Below are 22259 nucleotides of genomic sequence, written 5' to 3' on the forward strand. Positions count from 1 at the left end.
AGCCGGATTAAATTTTCAGCGTTGTTTTCGCCGACGACCAACAAGGACCAATGCAACAGTAATAGATCCGGCTTGTATTTTAAAATCAACCGCCAAAATTGGCCTAGATCTCCACGATCCATTTGCAAAATAATTCAAACTCCCCCAATTATTTTGGCTTATATAATTTCCCGCCTGCGCTTGCCTTTTTCGATTTTTAATCCTGGCCGCAGATCGGGGAGCGGCGCTTGTCTTTTTAGATTTTTAATCCTGGCCACAGATCTGGGCGCGGAGCGAAGACACTAGCCGACAACACGCCACAAAATGCAGAATGGAGCACCAATCGGGGGACGACACGTGGCGCGGGGGGAGCGTCCCAAGTAATATTAGTGGGACGCTCTTGGGCACCTATATAACTCACTCCCTAACTCTCTTCCACCAGTAAAGTTTTCAGAGAGTGACTTGCGTCATCCGAGAGAGTAAGTGACGTCATCGAGAGTGAGTTATGGCATCAATGCGACGTCGTTTTAGAGTCCAAAACAAGGACATCTTCCTCACATATGCCCGATGTTCTATACCTAAAGAGAGATTGTTAGAGAAAATTAGAGAGCTGTTCACAACCAGGCCACCAAATTATGTGAGGGTTGCACATGAATTACACGAAGACGGGCAACCACATCTCCATGCCCTTGTCCAATTTCCATACCGTTTTCAAACGCAGAATGAACGGTTCTTCGACGTTACCCACGATCGAAATAGTCGCCATTTCCATCCGAATGTACAGGGGGCCTACAACCAACAGAATGTGCTGGAATACATCTCCAAACATGGGGATTACACGGAATGGGGTGAATTCCGTGAGAGTAGCCGCTGCGCTAACCAGAATAACAAAGAAAATATATATCGGGATGCACTTGCAGCCGGCACCAAAGACGAAGCACTAGCACTGGTACGAAATGGTGACCCAAAATGTTTCTGGTTAAATTATGACAAATTGTCATCAAATTATGACCGGATTTCATTTAATCCACCATTGCCGTATGTTCATCCATTTACAGACACAGTATGGGTCGTTCCAGCAGCAATACAGCAATGGGTTGCAGACAATATAAGAGACGAAGCCCAAAGACCGCATAGGCCCAAAAGCATTATAATTGAAGGCCCATCTAGAATTGGGAAAACATGTTGGGCCCGGTCTTTGGGACCACATAATTATTATTCAGGCCACATCGACTTGAGGGACCACAAGAACGACGCTTTCTACAACATAATTGATGATGTGGCCCCACAATATTTGAAACATTGGCGCGAGTTTATTGGAGCGCAACGGGACTTTTTTTCAAATTGTAAATATGCCCGCCCAAAGAAAATAACGGGCGGGATTCCAAGTATTATATTATGCAACCCCGGAGAAGACTCCAGCTACAAAGAGTATTTGGAAAAACATGAACACGCCGGGCTCAAAGCGTGGACATACCGAAACGCAGAACTCTATACAGTCAACGAGCCATTGTTCGCCAGAACCAGTCAAGAAGAGGCATCGTAATGCCAAGAAGAAGACCCAACGCAGGAAGATATTCCATTTCCAATGCGGTTGCTCGATATTCCATACAAACGGATGCGTCGAACCACATACATTGGAGAGAGAGGACGCTGTCAGGGGTCTTTTACGATACTTTTTTAGCCTAATAAGACAAAATATCACATCAACATATAATCATTACATTTTTTCTATCACAAAAAGTCAAAAAGGCCAAAAAGCCAAAAAGTCGTTGTGTAGTTTTCAGAACTGGTCCTGAGCTAAGGCCATTGAGGTCTCAGCCTTAGGTTCCAAAAGATTTGTCCAAAATAGGGCTTCCAAATTTAGAAAAATATTAGAGTATATTACGAATATAAACAGATCCAAATTATTTTTGTTATTTTAGGACCAATCTAAAGGATCGAAAAATGTCCTGTTGAGTCCATATTTGTTTATAAGTGTAGTTTGGCCCAATTGAAATTAAAATATATGCAAAATGTTGGTGGCCCTTGAATGAGAAACACTACATACACATACAAAATGTTAGTGGCCTAAAATAGGGCCCCTAATTTTTTTTTTTCTTTCTTTATCAGATTTTAGTGAAAATAAATAAATTTGCCCTAATTTTTTTTACTTTTCTTGTTTATCAAATTTTAGTGGAATAAATAATTAATTCAATCTCAGTCACATTCATACACAACATATTCAATAAATAACAATGCAACTACACTCATAAACAACATATTCAATAAATAACAATTAATTCAATACATATCCAATACATTTTAATTGAATAAAGTTTCCGTAATTTTGGTAACTTTTTTTTTTTTTTGGTATGAATACATTTTGATATCTATTTTGGTATCAATTGACAGTAATGATATGAAATAGGGTGATTTTATTTTTCTTTGTGAATATATGCCTCCGCTTTTGTTTGGCCTTAGACTCCTGAAAACTCAGGGCCGACCTTGGTAGTTTTTTCAATTTAAGCAATTTGGAGGTAAATAAAAACGGAAGACGAAAAATAGAATTTTTTAAGTGAGATATACATGTTCATATTTGGTTATGCTTATGAATGTTTTGCGCTACCTGGTGGTTATACTCACTGTAATACCACAATATAGAAATTAGGGTTAATTTCACCTGTATTATGTAAATTATTACCAGTTTTTTTGTTCATATCTAAATTCTTAATTTGTCTATTTAGTTACTGAAGTTTTGTCCAGGTAGTCCAGTTGGAGATAATTATACAAATTAATAATTATTATATTCTAATTTGATGGCCAAAAAGATAATCTTATAATTAGGACAACTTAAATCATACAAACTGCTGGAAGATTTTCATTGTATTTAAATAGATTAAATTCTGTTGTATACTAAACAACAACTAGAATATAAAGAAATAAAGGAAATGAGAGAAAAATATTTGATTACAAAAATCAAACTAGAAATAGAATTAAATAAATAAAAACAGATTTTATTTTGTTACCCAAACAAAATTAAAATCTGATTTAAATAAATAATAATAAAACAGAAAATAAATAAATAACTTACTTAATTAATCTATTGAATATTATTCTGATCAAGTCTAGTGTTTGACACTGTGTCCTTAAGACAAATTCGTCCTCTCCACGGTGCTTTCAGAATATGGACGTCTATCTCCCAGGATGAAATGATCAACTACAAACAATAGCAGCACTACAAATTGTTTGCCTAACGAATACACTAAGTGTTTACACTCTTTCTCACAAAAATTAAATGCAGCAAAATGAAGAATAAATTTGCAGAGGAGAAGTACGAATTTTCTGAATGTAAAAATCAAATGAAGGCTGATCTATTTATAGGCAAAATTGTGGGTGTTAGTTTTGAATTAAACAGGTGCAAAACCTATTTGAACATGTATGATACCTGTTCAGTTTGAATAAACAGATACAAGTCAGTTGGGTTCAAAATTTGAACAGATAAGAACGGGAAGGGACCTGTTTGGGTGTACAAAAAAAACCGGACTAATTTATTTCTGGAATTAATTTGAATTCTGGATTTTATTTTTCCAAAAAATAAAATTAAACTCAAATGTTTTTGACCCAAAAAGATAGGTATTGGGCTGGACAAGCCCAACCCAACATCATACCACGCACCCGCGCCCAAGCCCAGGCCTAGCCCAGCCTACCCGACTGGACGGCGACCGTGTGCGTTTGTGGTGATTTTTGGGTCCAATGGATCTAGCTCATTTTGCCCATAACCTCCCTTTCTAAAACACTTGGGTACCCCACCTCAAGTTCCAATCTCGTGCCTTATAAACCCATTCAAAACTTCCTACCAAATCAATTTGGGACAAGCCTTATTCAAACCTTTAAGGATTTTTCACCAAAACTCCATTTCCATGGAGCATGCTTTGGCTTCAATTTCCCATTCACCCGGTAATGGTTTTGAGTAACCAAATATATTACGTGAATTACAACACGACATAGAACGCGTTACCACTTTGACCCGTGAAAATCAACGCATAAGTCCCACCTAAAAATAATAGACCAAAGTTAGGAAAAAAATCTGTTTTATACCCAGATTTTTCCAAACCATTTTCCAACACAAACAAACACCCTTTAAATTGATTGTGGGGGTGTAAGTTGGTCAAAATAATAATAAAAAAATAATTATTTTGTTGTATAATTTAAATTGTTCAAATTCTAATATAACATTTTTTTTTATCAAATTAGGCTTCAATAAGAATCGATTTGTAAAATTGTGCACAATTCAATCATACGGATAGAAATTATAAACTTTAACGACTAAATAGAAAAAATTGATAGTTTATGAATGAAATTAAAAAAAAAATACAAAATAAAAGTGAAATTAACCCTATAAAATTAATATTTGCCTAATACATAAATTCTACCTAGACACGGTTATATATATTTATGAGTAATTATATATAAATAAAAAATTCCTACATAATTTTTATATAGAATAATATGATTTAGGTATTGTTTGGCAACACTCACTTTTAGTCTAAAAACCAAAAATTCAACAAAAAATCTCAAAAATAAAATAGTTTTCAACTCATACAAAAAAAAGTTAAAAATTGATTTTCATTCATTTGATTTTTTCCATATCTTTTCACAAAAAAATTAAAAAAATATTCAAAAATATATCAATTTTTTAACTCAAATTTTATCCCAAAAAAACATGAAAACCCACACAAAAAAAAGTCACTTCCTAAACACCCACCATTCACTCTCAAACAAAATAACCAAAAAGATGATATTTATTTATCAAGATGACATTGTCACGTTGTTATTGTGATTTTTATTTTTTATTTTTTATTTTTGTATAAATTTTATGTATGAGTAATACTTTTTGTATTGATGGTTTGTTTAGAAATTAACTGTTTTAGTTAAATTTTTAATTTTTTAAAAAAGACATGTAAAAAATAAAAAGAGTGATGTGATAATTTAGTTTGACTTTTTGAATAACTTATTCAAAAAACTACTTCCCAAACAACCCTTTATGCTAAAAAATACCCAAATAAAAATAAAAATAAAAAATCTATCTATCTATCTATCTTCTATACTTCATATAAAGTGAACAAGTTCACTTGGTATACATGAGCTTCATTCTTTCGCCAAGTGCCAATTTCTCCATTCAAAAGGGAAGCAGAAAAAAGTAATAGTGTCAATTTCCCCATCTAAAAAAAAGTAATAATAATAATAATAATAATAACTACTAGAGGGGCAGAAGGCTTTAACACTTTCACCACTTAACATATATTTTTAATTTAAAATTAAAATTTATATTTTAAGCACACCTATTAGGTGGACATACATCCCTAATTATTATTATTATTATTATTATTATTATTATTATATATAAAATGAACAATTCATTTGATGTCCTGAAATTTCTTCTCTCCTAGTTAGATAAAGGGGGCAAATGGTATTCAAACATTAAACCTAAAACCTAATATTTGATAAATAAAATTCTTACCACTTAAGTGATGTACAACATATACTAAATAATTTGTTTTTCTTTTATTTATTTGAATTACACACACATTATGTGTACTAACTATTAAGATATCTATATATATATATATATATATGACAAGATAGTTATTTATTGAAAGAGCAATTTAGTTATCATATATAAGTTTATTATTGGCTAGTGATATAAAATATTTATTCAACATATTGATATATGGGTAGGGAAATAAAGGGTAAATTACACTGACACCCTTTGAGATTTGTCTTTAATATAAGAGCATCCATAATGGAAGTGTTAAAAATGTGTGTTAAAATGTGTTATATGACAAAAAGTAATAAAAGTGAAACCAAAAAATATGTGTTAAGAGTTTGTTGATTTACTGAGTGAATAGTAAGTGAATGGTGATACAACGGATGTATTAAGGTGCGTGTTAAGAATATATATATATATAAATAATAAATAAAATATAAAATAATTGAAGGCCCACTGCACTGTCAATGCCTCTCTCTCTTTCTGTCAGTTAACACATTTGCTTGGTAATAGCCGGCCAGCCATAAAATCATTCGGTCGCCCAAAAAAAACTATGCAATTTTTTTTTCTTGAAGGGCCCGACGTCTGGGGGGACAATGAACCGGACATCTGGCAGACGACCCCATGGTACTTGCCTCTCTCTCCCTTGCTAGCTAAAACGCTGGCTGTAGTTAACACACTATTTAATATCTGATATTAATTTTGACCACTAATGAACAACTTAGTAGCTTCATTGTATGAGCAAAATGGAACTTGGCTGGCCAAAATTTAACATCTGACACTAGTATAGGGTTAACAGCTCCATTGTGGATGCTCTAAGTACCCCCCTCACATTCTGGAAATTGCATCCCTCTTCTTAAGGTTTAAACTTACATTACAATTTAATTTTTTTCGTTAGTTAACTGTTAAATCAACAAACGGAAAAACCTAATATAAGCAATTAATTTTTTAAAATGCCTATTTTATCCTTGTTTTCCATATCCCTCTACCTTTAATTATGACATATTATGGTGTTAGTTATAACTATTGATTATAATATTATTTTGTTTATGATTCAAAAGGTATTTGATTAGAGTCCAGATCCTCTCCTTGGATCTTTTCTACTTGGCTCCTACTTGGTGGGCCATCAGGCCCACTTTTGGGCCCAATTTCAATAATTCGAACCATTCATATTTTAGGTTTTGTCGAATATATCATACCTGTAAAAAAATTAAGTTAATCGAATTTCGAAAACTATGTGTTCGAATCATCAAACTTATCAAAAAATTAATAAACAGTTTTATTTTTTTTATAAAATGATTTTTAGTTCGATGATCCGAACACATGGTTTTTTATATCCGATCGACTTGACTTTTTACAAGTATTATATACTTGACAAATCCTAAAATGTGAACGGTTTGAATTATCGAAATTGGGCCCAATGGCCCACCAAGTAAGGAGTCAAGTAGAGAAGATCCAAGGAAACGATTTGGACTCATTTGATTATACCTTATGTGGTGTTTGGTTATAACTATTTTTTTTAGTTTTGACTAAAAATGATCTAATTATAATATTTGTAATAATTAGTATCACAAAAGCTTGTGTACCATAGCATTAGCTAAATGTTTAGTAGTATAATAATATATGTATTAAATGAATTTTCGTAATTCCCTACAGATTTTCTTTACTCATCTAAGAATGTTTTTTTAAAAAAATATTTTGGTGTGAACATTAAATAATGAATTTTGTTGTAGAGTTTATGTTGATCTCAATGGAGGGTGGGTGATGGTGACAATGAAAGTAGAGCAAGGTGGATGATCGTGGCTTTAGAGGTAGAGGGTTGATGGTGGAGAGGTTGTGGGTGGGTTTGGTTTGTTGTGGGTTCCGCGGTAGAGGGTTGATGGTAGAGATGTTGTTGTGGGTTTGGTTTGTTTTGTGAGAGAGAGAGAGAGAAGATCAAGTGAGAAATATATGACAAATAAGGAAAAAAATAATCATTTAAAAAAATTAATTTTTTATATTAATTTTTTTTTTGTTAGTTGACTTAGCAATTGATTAACAAAATGATTAAATTGTAATGAAAATTTAAACCATACGAAGGAAGACGTAATTTTTAGAACGTGAGAAAATATTTATATTAAAAATAAACCTCAAAAGATTTTAGTGTAATTTATTCAAATATAAATTTCAACTACATTAAAATTAAAAAATACAAAAAGGGTGAACTCAACGCACGTTTTTCTATATTTTCATTTTTCTTGTAAACTTTACCACTATTATTCAATGTTTACAATCATTCCCCTACCTTTTTTCACAACCCTTTCCCAATTCTTTCCCACCACCCGTGTCCTATTTGATTCCCATCTAGTCATTTGCCCATCTTTACACCATTCATCTTGTCAAATTGTTTGCTCAATTTCCAGCCATTTTCCTTATCCTCTGGTCACTTCTTCCTCACCCTTTATGCCACTGTTAATACTTACTTTACCATTTTGCTCTCAATCGAAATCTTGGTAGCCTTTGGTTTTCAACTCAAATCCTGATTTGAATAAAAAATAATAATTAAAATTCATTTCAAAACTCATAATCAAACAAAGTTTTTAAAATTGAATTCTACTCCTTTTAAAATTCAAAACTAAACTTTTTCAAAATTCATTTTAAAACTCTTTTCTATTAAAAAAATTCAAAAAAAATATTTTTTTATTTTGTTCTGCAAAATTATTTTTCGATTTTTTTGAAAAAATATATTTTAAAATATTTTTTGAAAAAAAAAATATTTTTTTTTAATTTATTAGCTAAATAATTTGTTATGATTTACATATATATATATATATAGGTGATCCAAAAAAATTTTAAAAAAATTACATAAAAAAATATTCAATTTTTTTTAAATAAAATAAAATATTTAAAATAAAAAATATTTTTTTTTAATTTTTAAAAATTTTTAAAAAATAAAGCTTGCAAATATAGTAAATACAGTGCATGTATTTTCTAAATTGAGTATATTATATTAGTAATTAGTAAGATAATTCTAAATTAGAACACTTCACACTGTAAAATTTCAGTAGTTCGTACATTCCAAATTATTTACATTGCAAAATTTTAAAAATAGTTTCTAAATTGAGTTTTGTCAAATATTGATATATTCTATTTGTTATCTGTATTATTTGTTATATTTCTATATTATTTAAAGTTACTTGTATTTTTTTATTTGTTATTATTCTTATTTTTTGTTCATATATCATTTATATTTTTTTGTTATTTATAAATCATATTTTAATTTGCTTATGCACCTTATTTTGCATTCATCTTTGTTTGTTCATTTTCTAGAAATATGAATATTGTCTGGAAATAAAAATATTGTTTATGTCAACATGACATTGTTAAAATAAGTTAATAAAATTTAATATCGCTTATTGAAACGGATTATCATTATATTAACAAAAACATACATTTTCAATTAATTTTTTTTTTTTCAAAACTAAGTTGTGTAATAAGATAGAAGATGATTTTGTACTAAGTTACTTGATCATATTTATTGAGAAATATATTAATTAAGATTTTTATATCGAGTTTATTGTAGATATTTTTATATATATTATAAAAAGGGGCGATTACAATATTTTTAAAATAGTTAACTTTACATGATGGAGACTTAGTAATAATTAGGATAAATTACAAATACACTCTTGAGATTTGATTAAAATACGAATCGCCCCTGTGATTTTAGAAATTACATTCCACTCCTGATGTTTTTAATTTCATAATAAAGCGTCCATTTTATTAATAAATCACCAAGTCAATTAATAATTTTTAATGGTATCAGAACTATGTTTTAATTAATAATTAGGTAATTTTATTATTGTATTGGAGAGCAATTATAAATTTCATTTTTTTAGTTAATTCTGTTAAATAAAAAATACTAACAATGAGGTATTTGTAATTTTTCAAACCACAGAGGGCAATTTGTACTTTAAACAAACCTCAGGGGGTGCGCTTGTAATTTATCCTAATAATTAATATCTTGTTAAGTTAATGCAAACAATAAATATATCCAATTATATATTTTTTTTTTCAATTATATTGACAAAAAGTATCCGATTAATAGTAAAATTATTCATTTTTTTTGTGTGCTTATATAAATCAAAATTTAATAATTTAATAAATTTTTTTTCGATGAAAAATTACATTTATTTTTACCCTCTCAAAACTCAAATCCTCAAATCCTTGATCCGTCCTCGGGGCTACCTCTCTATCACTAAAACCCTCACTTTGCCATTAAACAACCACAAAAGCATAAGAGAAAAATAGGTTGAAAGATAGAGAAAGCAGTCAACTTGTTTGGTTTAATTTTTCAAGATTCACTTGTTAGGAAATTGATTTTTTTCTTTAATTTTTCTTGTTTTTTTATTTTCATTGAATTTTTTTAATATTTTAAATATATTTTTTTTAATTTTTAAACGTACCTAACATAAATACACTTAAAAAGTATAATATTTGTAAAAAAAAAAAATCTTGAAAAAAATTCACTAAATACCAACAATATAAAAAATACGAAAATTTAGTACATTTTTATATTATTATGTATTTATTAATTTTTTAAATTTTTTTTTTATAAATATTTTACTTTTTAGATACATCTAAATAAGGTATATCTAAAATAATAAAAAAAATTCTTAAAATTTTAAAAATATTCACTAAAAATAAATAAAATAAATAAATAAATAATTTAATTTTCAAAAAATTGAAATCAAACACAATGAATCGTGTTTTTTATAAAGAGAGACAATGCAATATACAAAAGAGACAGAAGTTGAAAAAAGAAGCATTATTAATCAAAAGAGAAGAGAAAATATATATGACATTTGTCTATATATAAACACAAATGCAAGTAAATTTACTATAAGATTGTACGAGCGCAGAATAATCTTCTCGTATAATCCTGTTGATCAAGTTCGAGCTTCTCCAAACGTCGTCACTTTACTCCCTGAAAACACAAACGTGAGCTAGTCGGCGGGTGTGTGCCAGATACCTCTCCGATGCCTAAGTCAGCAAAATAGACAATAGACAATAAACAATAAACAAATAGTTCTGTGTGTTCGAGAGTCAAAATTGTGATACCTCTACATAGGTCTTGTCATGAGCTTTTGTAGATTTTACCTGACATAATCCTAGTAGGACTCTTATTTTGCAATGTAGAGTCCTCTTAGGAATCACACTTCTAAAAGATAAAGCTTATCCTTTAACACCCTTCTCACTGCTTTAACCAAGTGAGATGGTTTTACCACGGTTGAATAACAGTATGACCGAGCTAACACTAGCCCTTTGTTATACTCAATCTAGTGCCTTTATATGCAACACCTAGCTCGGCTCTTATTCACTTGTACCTCGGTTTTGTCTGTTTAGACCGAGCTAACAAGGGCGAGGTCCAACTTGTGAAGCCCAAACACCTCGGCCCAAGCTCGTTAGTTTTTAGACCAAGCCACAGCAACTCCTATCTTGGTTCGACGTGCGGCCCAACTTCCAAAGAAACCTCTTCCTTAGCTCGGCCCAATTTATTCATAAATTACCCTCTTAATTGCCCCTTAATTCCATCTGCGCAGCATAATCTGGGATTACTTGTTACCAGCCGAGCTAAAAGTTAGCCTTCAACAGAGCTAAATTGTTATCGGGCTACTAATTTGCCCGGTCAAAAAACGTCTTTTCAGTCACTGCATATCTGAATCGCTTTCTATTCTCTTGGACACGTGGCGAGCCCTCATTGGCCGAATACAGCTGTTATAGCCGCCTTCGTACCTCGCACAATTTGAACAGTTCCACCCAAATTCACGCTTTATACGAAAACTCTATTTTTTAAATTAGTCACTCTACTATTCATTTTCTTTCTTTTGCCCTTTGAGCCTCCATTTTTGCAACCCTAGCACCTGCCAAGCTCGTGTTTCTGCTAGTACTGTTTCACTGCCTCGATCTTCGTCCCTTCAATCTGAAGTGGTAAGTGGCTTAACCTCTTCCTTTTTTCTTTGTTCATTTCATGAGCACGTATAGTATAACAATATATACACATGTTTTCTTAAACACATTCTTGTAGTTTTAACACAAATCTTCAAAACCCACACACCCAGACTTCTTAATCACACTTTATCTGGATATCACAATCAATCCGTTATGAAATCCCTTTGATCCAAAATAACACCACGACCGAACTAGGAACCTGTTTGTATTAGGTGTGCACACGACCGAACTAGAAAGCTTACCCAATGACCAAGCTATAACTTGGGGCCAATCCAACTCTCCGACCTAGCCAAAACCGAACTAAAAATGGGCTGCAACCTCTCTAGCCGAACTAGGGTTTTTTGCGTTTATTTTTCTTCTTTTTTAGCCCGGTCCAGTGATCTGGGCATAACACTTGTTATTTCCACTTTGCAGACTTGACTATGCTGGCCAGGCACGCCTTTGCACCTTGCCCCTAGGCAGCTCTGCTAAACCAAACCAACCAAAGCCCCAGTCACCCCGAGCTAGGCTTAATTTATTCACAGCCTTACGCTAATTATGGGGAAATACTGATTTTTAGTAAACTCACCCGGGGCTATTGCCGAGTTCCGCAAGGACTACAACATCCCTGACGATGTTCATCTCTCTTTAGCCGAACTAGATACCACTTCTTGGGAAAAATCGGGCTTCATCCCTTTCACCGTGGTATCGATCGTTGAAGCCGACCTTCGATTTCCCGTGCAGCCCCTTATTTGTGAATTTCTTCGGCAGACAAGACTCTGCCCCACACAACTCAGTACTAACTCTTATCGAATAATAATGGGAATAGTCGAGCTAAACCGTCAGCTCTGTCTCAACCTCGGATTGGCCGAGCTATTCTACCAATACTCACTCGACCAAAATGATGACGGTTGTGTGTATTATTTAAGAATAAGAAGAGGCCAAAAGAAAATAATAAAAGATACACCGGACAAAGACCTAAACGATGATGACTTCTTCTAGGTCTCTGGAAATTTTGAAGACCAGGAAGCCCAAATACCGGGCTATAACATAAATTGGAATAAGGGAACTGCTGGTAAAGATACCTCGGTTCGCTTTTTGTCTTGCATGAAATAATTTCCAACCGTGCTAACCGTTCACTTTTCTTCTGTGCAGACTTGAACCAATTAAAGTCCCAATACCAATACACTAATCAGGACGCCCTACGCGCCGCACTTCAGTACCGTCACTGGGGTTGGACTGAGCTACTCAACTTTAAACCGACATACACCTATAGTGGAAGGAGGAAGACCAAGGTCACTGATTTCCTTCTTGAACTGTCACTAGAACCAGATCCAACTTTACCCCAAATAAACCTCATCCCATTAACCGAAGAATAAGAAATGGCCAAGTGTCGAGCTGTCAAAGCTTTAATTACCGAAACAACTCAGGCCGGCCAAGCTCAAACCGAGGTACCACAAGCCAACCAAACAAACGAGGTAGTAATGGCCCTTCCAACGGCCCGAGCGTCGTCATCCCGGCCGAGCAAGCGTGCTCGCACTTCATCAATCGAGCCACAACACCTCATTGATGAAGATGACACAGTGCTCCCTCTACCCACGCAGCCGAGCCCAGAACCCGCGCGTTCTGACCGGGCTAGCTCCTCAGAGTGGGTTCCAAAAATAACCTACAAGAACCGAGCCATCATGAACACAAACTCAATGGTGGCTGATAAAGACCACACGCTTGCTTTCAACTTGGCCAAGAGCGTATGTCTGCCACCCGACATGGAACACCACGACCATCTTACCGAGCTCAAGGCCATCCGCTCGGCTACTAAGTCGATGGTGTTGGTAAGTGCTTAACTCTATTTGTTTATCCATTTCCATTTTTTGCAACAGTTTGCTCGGTTTTTGTCCTGATCTCTTTTCCCTTCTATAGGCCATGCAAAAGAACCACGTTACTCATAAGCGCATGCTGGAGCTGCGTAAGACAGCTCGGTTGGCTGTGGCAGACGTCAATACTAAAACATCCGAGCTGAAAGAAGCAAAGGAAAAAATGACCAGGCTCAAATCTAAAGTAGTCTGTCTTACCGAGCTAGTCAACTCGGCAGAGGCAAACAAACAGAGGGCTCTGCCCGAGCGGAAAGACCGTTATCTGCGCAAGCTGGCCAACCTCGAGAAAAAGAAAGACGCCGAGATCGCCAAACTAAACAAGAAAATAGAGGATGCTGAAGACAGGGGCTACAAGGAAGGTGAGGCCACTTATATCCTACAATGTGAAGTTGCAAAAGACATATTCTTCAAATGCGGATGGAAGGCACTGTAACAAAGCTCGGTTATGGTGAAGAAATCGAGGTTTTCCAGAACCCTCCTCTCCACTTCATTCTAACCTATATGGCAAACTATGCTAACACAGTCCAATAAAATTTCCTTCAAGAAGGGTAGGAGGATGAGGTCCCTGCTCCTGAAAACAACACTCAGCTCGGTCGCCAGTCTATCTCTCCCACTCCAGTGGACTCCAGCCCACCTTTGCCTGTTGTGACTACCGTGGTGCTTTCGACCGAGCTCAACCAAGGGGCGCTTTCCACAACCGAGCTACCTTTGGGTGAAACCCGAGTTGATTTGGACACCGATTTGGAAGATCTTTTCTCTTGATTGTTCTTTTTCTCTTTTTTTCTGTTATCAATAAAGTTTGTAACCGGGCTATAGCCCCACCTTTTGTAATGCACTTTGGAATGAAATCTTCAATTTCTTCATCTTTTTGTTCGATTATGTTTTGTCTTGTAATTTGTCTTCTTTTTTGGCCGAGATAACCATCTCGAATTAAGAGCTTTGTAAATTGTTTGTTGTGTTGGTTATACCTGCCAACTTACTCCAGCCGAGATCTTTATCTCGGCTAAAGAGAACTAAGTGTTGGTTATTCAGCCGAGATCCTTATCTCGGCTAAAGAGAACTAAGTGTTGGTTATTCCAGCCAACCTCTTTAGCCTAGATCCTGATCTCGGCTGAAGAGAGCTAAGTGTTGGTCATACCTGCCAACCTCTTCAATCTAGATCATGATCTCGGCAGAAGAGAGCTAAGTGTTGGTCATACCTGCCAACCTCTTCAGCCTAAATCCTGATCTCGGCTGAAGAGAGCTAAGTGTTAGTCATACATGCCAACCTTTTCAGCCTAGATCCTGATCTCGGCTGAAGAGAGCTAAGTGTTGGTCATACCTACCAACTTCTTCAGCCTAGAGTCTGATCTCGGCTGAAGAGAGCTAAGTGTTGGTTATTCCGGCCAATCTCTTCAGCCTAGATCCTGATCTCGGCTGAAGAGAGCTCAATGTTTGGTTATTCCTGCCAAACTCCTAGATTACCCCTTGCTGGTAATGACTAAGAACGGCTATTACAGTAGAAATAATTGTGCTAAAAAAGACTACTTGTTTTATTTGAAAGAATAAAAATTACAAATACTGTAAATAAAAACTAAAAACAAAATAGCTTGAGATTAGCAGTGTTCCATAGCCTGAGAATAGCCTTGTTGTCTCCATCCTCCAAGTGATATGCCCTTTTGCCTACTAAACCAACCACTTTGTATGGCCCTTACCAGTTAGGTCCTAACTTGCCATCTCCGAGTACCAAGGTGTTACCCATCACTTTGTGTAGTATCCAATCTCTAACCTTGAATTGCCTTAGATGTACTGTCTTGTTATATTTTTTGTATAACTCTTGCTGGTATGAGGCAACGTGAACCAATGCTCTTTCCCTTCTTTCTTCCACAAGGTCGAGTTCCAAGGTTATGGCTTCACCATTTAAGTTTGGGTCGAAATTTTCACTTCTAATAGTAGGGAGGCCTATCTCTAGTGGGATTACTGCCTCCATGCCATAAGCCAAGGAAAAGGCGTCTCTCCAGTAGACCGCCGAGGTATGGTACGGTAAGCCCATAAAATATGAGGAAGCTCCTCAGCCCACTTGCCTTTTGCTCTCTCCAACCTTTTCTTCAGACCATCCAAGACGACTTTATTTGATATTTTTGACTGGCCATTCGCTTGAGGGTATGCTGGTGTAGAGTTGTAGAATTCTATCATGTATTCTTTGCAAAAGCCCCTGAAGATCTTTCCATCGAACTAAGTGCCATTGTCGGATATTAGAGCCTTTGGTATGCCGAATCGGGTTATGATATTCTGCCAGACGAACTTCTTTACATCTTTCTCTTTTATTGATGCGAGTGCTTCAGCTCCCACCCATTTCGTGAAGTAATCTGTTGCTACGAGAAAAAACTTTCTGTTGATGGGTGCTGTTGGAAGTGGTCTCACTATGTCCAAGCCCCACATTGCAAAGGGCCATGGGCTAGTTAATGGCAGAAGCTCTCTGGCTGGTTGATGTATTTGGTGTGCGAACTTTTGACATTTTTTGCACTTCTTGACATACTTTCTCAGAATTTGCTTGTATGTATGGCCACCAATATCCTTGTGAGATTGCTCTATAAGCCAATGATCTTCCCCCTTGTGGCTTCCGTACACGCCTTCATGTATCTCAAACAAAAACGCCTCGACCTTGTTAGGATGGACACATTTCAAGTAAGGTCCAGTGAAGATTTTTTGTATAACGCCAATGATGAAGAGAGCCAAAATCGCTATGACTTTGCTCTTATTTTGTTGGCCTCTTTCTTCTTTTCAGGTAGGATGCCGTCTTTTAATAACACAATAATGGGATCCATCCATGAAGGGCCTAGTTCGGTACAACATACTTCAGTTATTTCGGGTTCTTCAATACTTGGTCTGGGTAAGAAGTCGATCAGTAATGGATATAGGATGGATGTGTCTGCCATTGAGGCAAAACCTGCCAATTCGTCTGCTCTGCTGTTTTCTTCTCGGTCGATCTGTTCTATTCGCACTACTTCGAACTTCATGACCTCCTTTCTGACTAACTCTTGGTACTTAGCCATCCTTTCATCTTTCGCCTCATAGTCGCTTGAAATCTGGTTTATTACCAACTGGGAGTCACTGTAAACCATTACCTCGGTGGCCTTCATGAAGAGTGCTGATTTTAGGCCTGCTAGTAGTACTTCATACTCCACCTCGTTGTTTGATGCTAGGAAGCCAATGTTGACTGCTTGTTCTACTATTAGACCATCTGGTGAGATGAGGACTATGCCAAGCCCTGCACCGTGCCTATTGGATGCTCTGTCCACGAAGAGCTTCCACATCTCTCCAACAAATAGTTTACAGCAAGTAGATGGGTCAGATGATGTCTTGGGTCATGTGTTTTGATAATGTTTTCTTCCAAGTCCATGCCCGCTGTTAAGGTTTGCTCTTCACTATCTGACTGCCCTAAATCTTGACTTGTTGATGAGTCCTTGTTGGGTATAGCATGGTTTGCCCCTTGCTTCTTGTCTTCAGTCTCGTATGGCTTGGGATGTGGCTAGGCATCTAGTTTTAGGGGCTGCGCAATTCCTGCGGCACTTTCCATCCCCATTTCGGTTGTATCAGTTAAGTTAACTGGGCAGATGTGATGACTTCCTGGTATAAACTCAGCCACAAAGTCTGCCAGAGCTTGGGCTTTTATTGCGGTTCTAGGTTGTAACTTGATATCGAACTGTCCCAATTCCACCACCCACTTCAAGATTCGTCCAGAAAAGTCTGCCCTCTCAAACAAAGCTTTTAAGGGAAAAGCTGTGAGGACGATTATGGTGTGGGCGTGGAAGTAATGCGATAACTTCCATGAGGCCATCATCAAAGCTAAGGCCAGCTTTTCCAATGGTAGGTACCTGGTTTCTGCGCCCAGCAAGGTCTTGCTAACGTAGAAGATAGGCAGGTGTTGGATTCCTTCCGTTCTGACCAACACTGCGCTGACTGCGTGCTGTGAAACTGCTAAGTACAAAAAGAGCTCTTCTCCAAGTACTGGGGTTACTAACAACGGTGGAGAAAACATGTACTCTTTCAAGCTTTCTAGGACGCGGTCGCATTCTTCATCCCACTCAACCTTGGCCTTCAAGGCTTGGAGGAATGGCCGACATTTGTCTGATGCCCAATTTATGAACCGGTTGAGCGCGGCTGCTAGGCCAGTGAGATGTTGCACTTCTTTGACCGTGTTAGGCCTCTCAAGGTCCTGGATTGCTTTGATTTGAGAAGGGTCTGCTTCTATACCTCGGTTGGTTACCAAGAAACCTAGGAATTTACCTGATCCTACGCTGAATGCACACTTGGACGCATTTAGACGTAACTTGTTCTTCTTCAGAATTTTGAACATCTCATTTAGGTCTCTGAGGTGGTCCTTCTCATCCTTGCTTTTGACCACCATGTCGTCTATGTAAGCCTCCATTGTTCTACTTAACAATAGTTCAAACATTTTTGTGACCATCCGTTAGAATGTGGCCCCTGCATTTTTTAGGCCAAAGGGCATGACCTTGTAACAATACAATTAGGGGTGTACACGGTCCGGATTGGTTCGGTTTTGAGAAAATCCAAGAACCGAACCGATCCTAACGATTCTGTGATTTTGAGAACCAGACCAGACCGTTACACTTGTAAAACCGGATCAGAACCAAACCGAAAAAACGGTTCGGTTTCGGTTTGGTTTACGGTTCCAAAAATTTCTATTTACAAGAATAAATTGTTAATATTAGCAAAATAATTACTCAAACTAATTACATTTAACTCATGATAAAAACTAATAATATTAAGGCATTACTTAATACTACATATCTATACTATCATAATATATATATCTTTTAAAATTCGGTTCGGTTCGGTTCGAACCACGGTTTTTTCATAAAATCCATTAACCGAACCGTTTTTACGGTTCTCATATTTCTTAATCCGAAACCGAACCAATTCTTAATAGAATCGAACCAAACCGTATGATTCGGTCTGGTTCGGTCCGGATTACCGGTTTGAACGGATTTTTGAACAGCCCTAAATACAATCCTCTAAGCATTGTAAAAGATGTGACATTCTGGTCTGGCTCATATATAGCGATCTGATGGTAACCTCTATACGCATCAAGGAAGCTAAGTCGATTATATCCTGCCGTTAGGTCTACCAGTTGGTCTATCATTGGTAAGGGAAAGCTATCCTTGGGGCATGCCTTGTTGACTGTTTTGTAGTCCACGCAAACACGCCATTTTCCATTCTTTTTTGGGACTACTACAGTATTGGATATCCACCTGGGATAGTGCACTTCTCTGATGGCTCCTGCATCCAGCAAGTTTCCCACTTCCTCCACCACTATCTCGGCGTGGTGGAGTGCTGATCTGCGAGTTCGCTGTATAATTGGCCTGGCAGTTGGGTGGACATTCAGTTGGTGATAGATAAAGTTTGGGTCAATGCCAGGCATACCATATAGTGTCCAGGCAAACACTTCGATGTTAGAGGTTAAGAATTCCATGACCTCTCTCCTCTCAAAGCTGGACAAAGACAAGATGAGCCGAGCAAAAAGAAATTTTCTATGTTCTGTTCATCTATCCTTACCTCTACTAAGTCTTCCACTGCCTTTTGTTCAGTTGCCTTGCCCACATCCGCAAACAGTTCATTGCTCTCTAGCTCTTCCACCATCTGTACATACCCTTGTGCAGTCCGGCTGCCATTTACTGTGACGAAGCACTGTTTTGACATAATTTGGTCTCCCAAGACCTCTTCAATTACTCTAGCTTCGTTGGGGAACCTCAATGCTTGATGGTAGGTTGACGCTACCGATCGCATGGCGTGCAGTCATGTTCTCCTTAGGATTATGTTGTAAGTGGACGGGACCTTTAATACCTAGAATTCCACTTGTTTTTGTCATGGTTCCATCTTTGACTGGGAGGATTATCTTGCCCACTGGCCATTCTGGTATTGAGTTGAAGCCGACAAGGGGAGAGGTTGCAGGTGCCAAGTCTTTGTCCTCCAGTTTCAATTGTTTGAAGGTTTTGTAATACATTATCTCACATGAGTTTCCTTGGTCAATGAGAATCCGCTTGATGTCAAAGTTCTTAACGCGTAAGGTCACCACCAGTGCGTCATTGTGACGGTAATGTGGCCTTGCTAGATCCTTGTCTGAGAAGGATATGACATTCGTAGCTTCTGTTCTGCCATTTTTGATGGTAGGCTGTGCACTTAACACCTCTTTCAAGTGTTCTGTCTTCTTTATCATCCCCCTGAGTTCACATACCCGCTCAGGTTCGATGATCCCATGAATAATGTTGATTATGCCTTGGGGTGGTCCATCGACCGGCATTCCGTTCGGTCTGTTGAGGTCCTGGGGGGCTGGCTGTGTTCCCCCTTCTATGTACTGTTCCAAGTGACCAGCAGCTACCAACTCTTCCAGATGTTGCCTCAGGGGAGTGCAGTTTTCAGTTAAGTGCCCCTTCTCATCATGGAAGGTACAGCGGGACCTCTCGTCGTAGCCCCTTTGTGCTTCTCCCAATTTGGTTGGCCGCTGAACGAAGGGTTCATTCTTTATCTCACTGAGAATTCGATAGATGGGTTTGTTGAATACAGCGGTGATGGCAGTGGGGACTCTCAACTTCCTTTTTTTCTGGGTCCTCCCTATTGGCTCGCCTGCCTCGCCCATTCCTATTTGGTTATTCTTCCGTGTTCACTTTTGATGTAGCCTTTTTGTCCGGCATAACCGTCGAGCCAGATTTTGCTTTAGCACGAGCGTTGTCTTCCTCTACATGGATATGTTGGTGCACCCTCTTCATCAGGGCCTCCATCGTGAGGGGTGGCATCATAGTAATTGAGTCCCTCAACTTGTTTCCGACTGGTAGACTCCTTTTGTATTGTGTGATGGTGAGATTTGTGGGGCAATCTCCTATCTGGTTGAAAGTCTCCCAATATCAATTGTTGTAGGATCTCAATGTTTCCTTGTCGCCCATGTCAATGGAGAGTAGCTGATCAATCTCTACTGGTGTCTTTGTGTTCGTTCTGAATCTAGTTACGAACACCTCTGCCAATTGTGCCCATGAGGCAATGTTGCCTTCTGGTAGCCTTTCAAACCATGTTAGACCTGGGTCGCCAAGGCTAGATGGGAACATGATGCACATTAGGGCCTCGTTTCGCCGGTATACTGCCATAACCTAGCGAAAGTGGCTTAAGTGCATGTAAGGGTCCGTCTTCCCCTCGTAAGTAGTAAATTTAGGCTGGTGGAAACCTGACGGTAGTGGCGCGTTTTCTATTGCCGGAACGAACGGCGAGCTCTGTAACCTTGCTAATACCTTGTCCGCTGGTTCAGAAGCAAGGCGAGGCATTGGCATCTCTACCTCGATACTCCCGTGTGTCCTAGGGGCCAATCGCTGTAATGTTAAAACTCTGCGAGGGTTGCGAGCCCTGGTGTCTTCCTTCCATTGGGCCCTCTCTTTGAGTACCGTCTGTAAGTTCGCCGACCTAGGCAACTCTGTGTGCCTAGATGACGTCTGGTGTAAGAGGGATAGAAGGCAAACCTTCGCGCCTCCCACCCCTCTCCGGGGTTTGTCCATCGATAACAGATTGCGGCAAATCTTCATAGTGCGCCATGGGTTTCAGCTGGAGAGAAAAACTCGATCAAAAGGTTTTGTTTTTTCTGTAATTCCCACAGACGATGCCAATTGTACGAGTGCAAAATAATCTTCTTGTATAATTCTGTTGATCAAGTTCGAGCTCCTCCAAATGTCGTCGCTTTACTCCTTGAAAACACAAATGTGAGCTAGCCGGCGGGTGTGTGCTGGATACCTCTCTGATGCCTAAGTCAGCAAAATAGACAATAGACAAATAACTTTGTGTGTTCGAGAGTCAAAATTGGGATACCTCTACATAGGTCCTGTCATGAGCTTTTATAGATTTTACCTGACATAATCCTGGTAGGACTCTTATTCTGCAATGTAGAGTCCTCCTAAGAATCACACTTCTGAAAGATAAAGCTTATCCTTTAACACTCTCCACACTGCTTTAACCAAGTGAGATAGTTTTACCACGGTTGAATAACAGTATGATCGAGCTAACACTAGCCCTTTGTCATACTCAATCCAGTGCCTTTATATGCAACACCTAGCTCGGCTCTTGTTCACTTGTACCTCGGTTTTGGCTGTTTAGACCGAGCTAACTGCATCAATATCTGACCGAGCTAACAAGGATGAGGTCCAACTTGTGAAGCCCAAACACCTCAGCCCAAGCTTGTTAGTTTTTAGACCGAGCCACAGCAGCTCCTATCTCGGTCCGACGGGCGGCCCAACTTCCAAAGAAGCCTCTTCCTTAGCTTGGTCTAATTTATTCATAAATTACCCTCTCAAAGATGATTGGTATCTTTTTTTATTTATTTTCTATTTATTTTAAGATGAAAAGATAGATACCATTAAATATTAAAATGAGTTATACCAATTGCCAGTTTATGGGCTAGTTGAATTACATTCCTTCATATCTTAATAATACTAAAAAGTTGACAAAAACTTAAGAAAATATAGGACATCCTTAGGGGTTGCTTAGGGTGTCGTAAATAAGTGTACTTTTTGTCTTTTTAGACTAAAAAGTTGAGGTTGAAAATATGAATGTTTGAGTTAATTTTTTGACTTTTTATGAAAAAATGTGTAATAAAAAATTAAAAAAATTAGTTTGTAGGGGAAAATTAGAATTGGGAATTGTGCAGCCGTAATTATTGACTTTTGGTGAATAATGATAACTTTTTAACTTTTTGAGTAACTTTTTGAATTTTTGATTTTTTTTAAACTACCCAAACTTGGCCTAAATTAGTATTGACAAAATAGGCTACATAAAAAGATTCAAATGACAACTTCATTGTATTAAAATATTCAAAACATACATCATGACATTATTACTAACTAGTTACGAGATGGAGACATGGTAAT

General features: G+C 37.1%; 1 protein-coding gene across 1 annotated transcript; it reads left to right on the plus strand.

Moving 5' to 3' along the window:
- The first annotated feature begins 493 nt into the window (after nt 1-493).
- On the plus strand, nt 494-1525 carry LOC145796302 (uncharacterized). Its single transcript, XM_082881387.1, has one exon. It carries the CDS (start codon nt 494-496, stop codon nt 1523-1525), a length of 1032 nt encoding a protein of 343 aa, XP_082737513.1.
- The last annotated feature ends 20734 nt before the right edge of the window (nt 1526-22259 follow it).

Source organism: Camellia sinensis, chromosome 7 (assembly GCF_055761805.1).
Source record: "Camellia sinensis isolate YWXY chromosome 7, ASM5576180v1, whole genome shotgun sequence".
Taxonomy (NCBI): Eukaryota; Viridiplantae; Streptophyta; class Magnoliopsida; order Ericales; family Theaceae; genus Camellia; species Camellia sinensis.